At 40.9% G+C, this 7,677-nt stretch overlaps 1 protein-coding gene across 2 annotated transcripts in view; it reads right to left on the bottom strand.

Moving 5' to 3' along the window:
- Golga5 (golgin A5) overlaps window positions 1-7,677 on the bottom strand; it is a 34,888-nt gene that overhangs the window by 4,075 nt on the left and 23,136 nt on the right. For both annotated transcript variants that reach the window (XM_005343477.2, XM_013346949.2), the window contains exons 8-11: window positions 6,165-6,293; window positions 4,796-4,894; window positions 2,220-2,445; window positions 332-437 (exon numbers count right to left, since the gene is read on the bottom strand). In XM_005343477.2, the coding sequence (XP_005343534.1) occupies window positions 332-437; window positions 2,220-2,445; window positions 4,796-4,894; window positions 6,165-6,293 (560 nt within the window). The remainder of the gene's footprint in view (window positions 1-331; window positions 438-2,219; window positions 2,446-4,795; window positions 4,895-6,164; window positions 6,294-7,677) is intronic.

Here is a 7,677-nt window from a genome sequence, read left to right as displayed (position 1 = left end):
AGAGAGAGAAAGGAAGGAAAGGAGGGGGGAAGGAAGGAAGGGAGGAGAGAGAGAGAGAGAGAGAGAGAGAGGTGAATCTACCTACTGCTCTTGGTAGAGTTTGTTGGAAGAGGACGGCCAGGACTGAAAATGGTCAACAATGCTTAGGCACTGGCCGACTGCCTAAGACAACTTCACAGCTTGGGAGTATCACAAAGGAATAAAGGAACCGCTATTTTAAATATTAGAGCCAAAATAAATATTAGGCCAAAGGGCTCAGGGTGGCTGTACTACCTGGAAGCCATTATTAAAATAGTTGAGGCCGTCACTCATCCTGAGTGGCAGTGCTTACCTAAACTGGTCAATGGAGCTAGCAGCTTTGCGAACTTTTCCATACATTCCTGCCAGATTAGTTTCTGTGTCATTAAAAAGAACAGGAACATTTCGCAGGCGTGTCCCTGTTTAAATAAGAGAACAGATTAACATACTGATAGCAAAATTGACTTTCTAAGAAAACTAGAGTTGAAAATGTATCTTATTGTAAGAGGAAGAATTTCTCAAGGCCAACTTTCTAAGCACTGCCCTTAGAGTAAAAGAAATTATAACACAGATCAACTATAGAAAATGCTTCAATTTCCACAAAATTTTACTAGACACTAAAAAGTTCACAATATCTGGTGCTTGCAAGAAACAACATTCCTGGGCCTTGACTTTGAGAGAGGTCAGTGGTTCTGGACACCAAGAACACCAAGAACGCTGGCTCCTAGATGGGCACTCCAGCTCCACCCCACTCCAACCATCAAACTATCTCTTTCTTCTGGATCACTAAGGACACCAACTCCTGTACCAACTATGACTCCAGTCTCTTTCTCTCCATAGCCAACTCCTTCTCTTGGTGTCTTCCCATTCGGTATATAACAATTCCACCCTTCCATCCACTCAAGCCAAAATCCTTCACTCTTTTTTTTTTTGAAAGCTTTTCAGTAAACTCTACCAACTCACTTTTCAAATAAATTCTCATATTCCCTCCATCCCCCACCAATCCCACTCTGACCAAAACTACCATCCCTTACATGCATTAATGTAAGGACACCATGGCCTCTCTTCCTGCTCTTAGCCCTCTGAAATTTAAGATTTGGGATGGGGTGTGGTCTCTTGTATGTTAGCAAATGCTGCACCACTGAACCACATCACCATGCCAGGTCTGAGTCGTCCAGACATCATAACACAGAACAAATCAGATCCCTACCTTACTTAGAGTGAAGTCTTTATGCAGGCCTATGCAGCCTTCTCCAGTTCTCTGAATTCACCTTACACTGCTCTCAGCCTCACTCCTTCCTGGTCCTGAATCATCAGGGACACACACCCTCGATGCTTTTGCATCTACTCTTCCGGTTACTTGGAACACTTCCTCCAGGCCTCCTTGCAGTTCACATTCTCATCATTTGGAACTTTTTTTGTTTGTTTTGCTTTTGTTTTTTTTCAAGATAGGGTTTCTCTGTAGTTTTGGAGCCTGTCCTGGAACTAGCTATTGTAGACCAGGCTGGCCTCGAACTCAAAAGATCCACCTGCCTCTGCCTCCCGCGTGCTGGGATTAAAGGTGTGCGCCACCACCACCCGGCTCCACTTGGAACTTTAATAACGTGTCGCTTTTCAACTGGATTTTTCACTGGCCACCCTACTTACATTACAACTGATCCTCATATATGGCATCCTCTTTGATTTTTTTTTTGATTTTTAAAGGAGTGTTAAAGTCAAAGAACTGAGAAATTTGCTCTATGACTGCATATGGGTTTCATGAAGTTATGAGATTAAAATTCTGATATTGGTGCTGATGTACACTTATTTTGAATACGCATCTTAAAAATCTTCAGATTTTATTATTATTAAAGTGCATGGACAAACATGCAAATTAATACAGATTTCAACACTAATAGCCATTTAATTAGGGATGATGAAAACACATTTCCTTTAAACATCCTGAAATTTCTAAGCTACAGAATTCCTGCCTTGCTTGTCAAGTGTCTTATTATTCCAACACGCTTCCCAATCCAAGGCCCTATTTCTCCAAGTCTGACAGCTGTGAGGCCTAAGTCCATATACATCTTTCTAAGGGTTATACTAACAGCCCAGGGACCAGGTCTCACACCAGGAAAAGAATCATTACAGATCCTTGTAAAAATGGTCTTTCTGTAATTTTTCAAAATTATGTTTTGTTGCCATGTTCTTTCCAGTGTTACCTTCACCACTGTCAATTCCAGACATGTTAATGGAGGATCCGCTGCTGGGCCCAGTGGAGGCAGAGTGCACCTGCTGCTCCAGGCGCTCTAGTTGGAAGACTAAGGAGTTCTTTTCTGTGCTGAGGTTCTCTATCATGGTCTGCTTCTGGATGACTGTCTCTGTCAGCTGATGGAGTCGGCTTTCTAGCTCCGACTGGCTGCTGTTGCTTAAAGTTTTGTTGGTAAGCTGCAAGGGAAAGTGTTCACTTAATCAGTTCATAGGCTTAATGGTACACGGTATAGAAAGGACAAAAGGACATGAACTGGGTCTTCAAATCTCTACAGTGATAGAGATTTCTCACTGGCTAGAAGTGATTTTTAAACTACATCAGTAGGTCGCACACCAGCAATTAAAGAATGTAACAGAGAATGTAATATTTCCTAGAATGTATATAACACATAGTATATATGTATTATTATGTTAACTTCTTTATTATTAAGAGACCGAGTCTCCTTTTGTAGCTCTGAACTCACTACATAGCCCAGGTTGGCCTCAAACTCATGACCATCCTGCCTCAGTCTCAGAATACTGAGGTTATAGGTAGGTAGCACCAAGCTGAGCTTCTCTTCTGGTTTTGCAGGATGAATGCAAATGTGACATGAAGACACACTGTAAACTGCATTTCTTACTGCAGCTGACGTGGTCAAGTTTACAAGCCACAGTTCAAACTTCTTCAGTGGGATTCCAAATCCACAGTTCAATAGTGTGGCACCCTGAAAAATGAGCACTATGATCCCCTCGCCAAACAACTTTGGACAGAACAGAGCGTTTTCATCACCAGACACACCCACTTTTAAAAGTTTGCTTTTGCCTGTTCCTGGGTTTCCTGGAAGTAGAGTTTCAGGGAAATACAGAGCAGATTTAGCTAAACTGCCACATCATTCTATACATTTTTATCTTTTTGTTTTTATTTTATTTCATGTGTATTGGTGTTGTGCCCACATGCACGTCTGCATACCGTATTCATGTCTACTGGTCATGAGGGCCAGAAGAGGGTACTGGATTCCCTGGAACTAGAATTACAGATGACTGCTGAGCCACCATGTAGATGCCCTGAATTTGGGAGACTGAGGTAGAAGGACAGCGCATTCAAGATCAGCCAGGACAAAACAGCAAGACTTAAATATTTGTCTTAAAATAGATAGGTAGGTAGGTAGTAGGTAGATAGGTAGGTAGGTAGGTAGGTAGATAGATAGATAGATAGATAGATAGATAGATAGATAGATAATAAAATAAAGGGGGAGCCAATTTCCCCAATGCTGTGCAAAAGCCAGCAGCACGGGCTGCTTGCTCTAACCTGAATGCTGAATCCCTATCTTGGGAGTGAGTGGGACACATCCTAGTTACCTGTTAGCTACTCACAAACTCATCTAACCCTCTGGAAAAGGTCTGTTCAAGTCTTTTGCCCTTACGGTGGCTGTTTGCTTCCCAGAGCTGGGCCATGTAGGACATGTCTGAGGAAGCATGAGGAAGGCTGAGGAGGTGCAAGAAGCCTCTTCTCCCAGTCAGTGACTGTCCTCCTCTCATTTCTGTACGGCCTTTTTTTTTTTCTTTTGCAAGCAGAAACTTAAATTTCAATTAATTCAATTTATCAGTTTGTTTTCTATGACTTGTGCCTGTTGTGCCTGCTCTAAGAAACCTTTCTTCTTAGCTGGGCAATGGTGGTACATGCCTTTAATCCCAGCATTTGGGAGGCGGAAGCAGGTGGATCTCTGAGTTTGAGACCAACCTGATCTTCAAAGCAAGTTCCAGGACAGCCAGGGCTACACAGAGAAACTGTCTCGAAAAACAAAAACAAATAAACAGAAAATAATGAAAGAAAAGGAAAAAAAACCCTTTCTTCTCTTAAGTTGCATAAAGGGTAGCTGGCATTTTCTTTCTAGGCCTTATAGTTTAAGCCTACCCCCATCAAAAAGCAACTTTTTGAGGCTTGTCATTGTGGCACAAACCATTAATTCCATTATTCAGGAGACAGAAACAGACAGATCTCTATGAGCTTGAGAGGCCAGCCTGATCTATACAGTGAGTTTCACACCAGCAAAGTGAGACCCTGTCTCAAAAAAAAAAAAAATTTTTTTTTTGTAAACTTTACAAAAGGGACAATGATTAAGGTTTATTTTTTTCTGTTTTTTCTTCTCCACAGAATAGTTATAAAAGCGTGGAAAGTATATTATTATTTTATATTATATATTACATTCTTTTACATTTTTAGAATTAGGAAAAATATCATGACTTTATAGATATCCTACTAATTGATACTACAAAGATTAGTCAATTTTTTGTTAGGAAAAAGAAACCACATGATAATCAGCATGCTCAAACTGAGATCAGAAGTCATGCAGTTTGGAGATAAGTCCAGCCTCAGATGAAGGGGCTACTTCTACAGAAGAAAGCCATAGTGTATTGCAAATGAAGACTCAAGTGGTGTTAAGATGAAAAATCTACAGCAGCTCAAACCTCACATAAAATCCTGAACGACATGGAATGAGAAGGCCTTACTGAAGCAACTCAGGTCACGCACTTCCCTCATTCCTACCTGGTTCCTTAGTTTTTGAATTTCTTCCTCTCGATCTTTAATTCTGCTTTGCAGGGTGCTCTTTGTTCTATACAGATCTTCTTCCATGTAATGGAATTCCTAGTGTGAGGCATGAATAAACCAATGAGCATGCTCCATGCCATCTCCAGAGCCCAAACCCCACACTGACTCATATTGAGCACTCATTCCATGCCACAACCACACAGAATGGACCAGGCATGGATTTGGATGGGTTGATGAAAACAAGTCAGCATGATGCTATGAACACTGCCTCTAAAATACATGCTAACAGGATAAATCATCAGAAAAATACAAGCTATTCTTACCTTACAGCAGTGAGAAAGACTGCACCATCATTTGTGAATGTAAGATTTATTACAGAATATTACTATTGATCATGACAACAAACTGAAGAAGATATTTGCTATCTATGACAAAGACTGATGCTGTCAGTAATTTAATGTTCATAAATGATTTTTAAAAATATGAAATAAGGGCTGGTGAATACAAGGCTGACAACCCAGTAAAGATTTACTAGGAGTGTTACAAGAATTCTTCCATGTTCTAGTCTTTACAAATTCAAGGCTAAACTTACTTAATAAGGTACACATTTAATCCTAAAATTAAATACTTTACATCTGGGATCTCTGACGAGTGAGTAGCCCGCAGCTATGGTCAGCTTATGCTCCTCTACTTCATCCTTTACAAATGGCATTTGAGAGGGTGCAGAGGAACATCTGTCACAATAAATCAAATGCATAAAACTGCTGATCTTTAATACACAGCAGCTCTTTGAATAAACTGAAATGCAATTCTGAAAGGACAACTAATGTTACAATTACATTACCTAAGACAGCCTGCAACACACATGCCTTGCAGGTCTTTGCTTGGTTTTTCTCTTAACTGTTACTTTTAAGTATTATTCCCATAAATTCTAAAGAAAAATTCATGCCAGGCAGTGGCATGAATTCACGCCTTTAATCCTAGCACTTGAGAGCAGAGGAAGGAGACCCTCCCTAATAAAAACAAAACACAAAACAAAACAACAACAACAAAAAAGAAGGCTTGGTAGGTAATGGTGCTTACAATTCAAGCCTGACAACCTGAGTTCAATACCTACAATCCATGCAAATGTGGAAGGAGAAAACCAACCCCACAAGTTGTCCTTTGACTTCCACAAGCAGTGGCACACAGATGGCATGTATGTGCCTATACTGACACATCATGCATATAAACAATAATAATATCCATAAAAAAAAAAACTAAAGTAGGTGAGATGGAAAAGCAAAAGGAACTGGCAAGCTCCTACCTTCCACTAATACTTGAGCCTGGGCTATCAAATCTCCTGGGAAGAGGTCCCTCTCCTTACCTGTTTCATCCGGTCCAGCTCCATCTCCAGCTCTTGTTTAGAGGCTTTCTGCCTAGCTATCTGGTCTTGCAGATCTTGTAACTGTTCTCTTGTTGATTCCGCTTCACTAACCTGCTGAGCCTCCACATCCTAAGAAGAATCATGCACACAAAAGCAAAAATTAACAGTTCTGTTCAACATAAACTGTACAATAATCACATGTTGTAGACAGGGCTCTGCAGCTCTCAAAGGGAATCAAATCAGCTATCTTCACTATGCAGTTTGGCTAGGAGTGAGGGAATGACCAGGATGCCACAGCTGTCTGGCCCACAAATCATCTAGCTTATTAGTGCCCGGTAGTTTGCTAGGCAATGCTTTCATTTAAAAGCGAACACTTCCAGAGAGCTAAAGTAGGATGCCAAAAGAGACCTCACTACATTAGTTTGTAGAACTTTAAGACAATTCTGAAGCCATTTCTGACAATTCTGAGCCCTCTCAGATCCCCCCTGGGAACCAAGAACCTAACAAATTGCCCACACATGTACTGAAATGTTGGGAACTTTCCATCATCTCCCTGAGTCCTTGTGAATGTTCTCCAAACAGAACTCAGTTATTAAATAGGGGCAAGATAACCCTTAGGTGTTGACTCAGTTACTGATGTTTTGACTTAGGCCCTGGGAAAGGGGCAAAGTGACCCTCAGATGTTTTCCCTTACCTCATCTGATCTGGCAATCACTCTCCAGCCAATTACTGGTAATAGCCCTTTTGAATAAGCTAATCACAATAGTTAAAGAACAACCCCCAGACACCCCTTTCTTCTGTGGCTTTTTCCTTTAAAAAATAGCCTGTACCAGCCGTTCAGGGTCTTTCTAGCCTCCCAAATGCTGAAAGACCCTGTCATGACAGAATTAATAAAATCCTCATGCTTTTACATCAGCTGTGGTGTGAGAGATGGTCTCTTGGGGTGACTCCTCCTTGGCGATTGGACTCTAGGATCCAACAAGTTTCACTGTAAGTAGTGTGTGCACCATTAATCAGCACACAGAGAGTAACTACTGACTTCACCGAGGTTAGTATGTGAGCTGCTTCCAGCTTTACTTCGGCTACCCAATTGCATATCTCCCCATATTTCTTACTCTCACTTTTTCAAATTCAAAAGGAAACCAAGAGTGTTAGTACACACCTTTAATCCCAGCACTCTGGAGGCAGAGACAGGGTTTCTCTGTGTAACAACTCTGGCTGTCCTGGAACTCACTTTACAGTCTTGGCGGGCCTCGAACTTAGAGATCCATCTACCTCTGCCTCCTAAGTGCTGGGATTAAAGGTGTGCACTACTGTCAACCAGCTGTATACCTATTTTTAGTTAAAAAAATATTGTGATGCTTTTGAATGGTGGTAGGTATGCCCGTCACCATGTGTAAGTAAGAGGACAAGGTGGAGTCAGCTCTTTCCTTCCATTTTTTTACAACACATTTAAAACATCAATTTATTGTTTATTGCCAAGATTTATAACAAATTATTTAAAAGTAAAGGC

The sequence above is a fragment of the Microtus ochrogaster genome, chromosome 1 (genome assembly GCF_000317375.1).
Source record: "Microtus ochrogaster isolate Prairie Vole_2 chromosome 1, MicOch1.0, whole genome shotgun sequence".
NCBI lineage: Eukaryota > Metazoa > Chordata > Mammalia > Rodentia > Cricetidae > Microtus > Microtus ochrogaster.
This window is presented reverse-complemented; position numbering and strand designations above follow the sequence as displayed.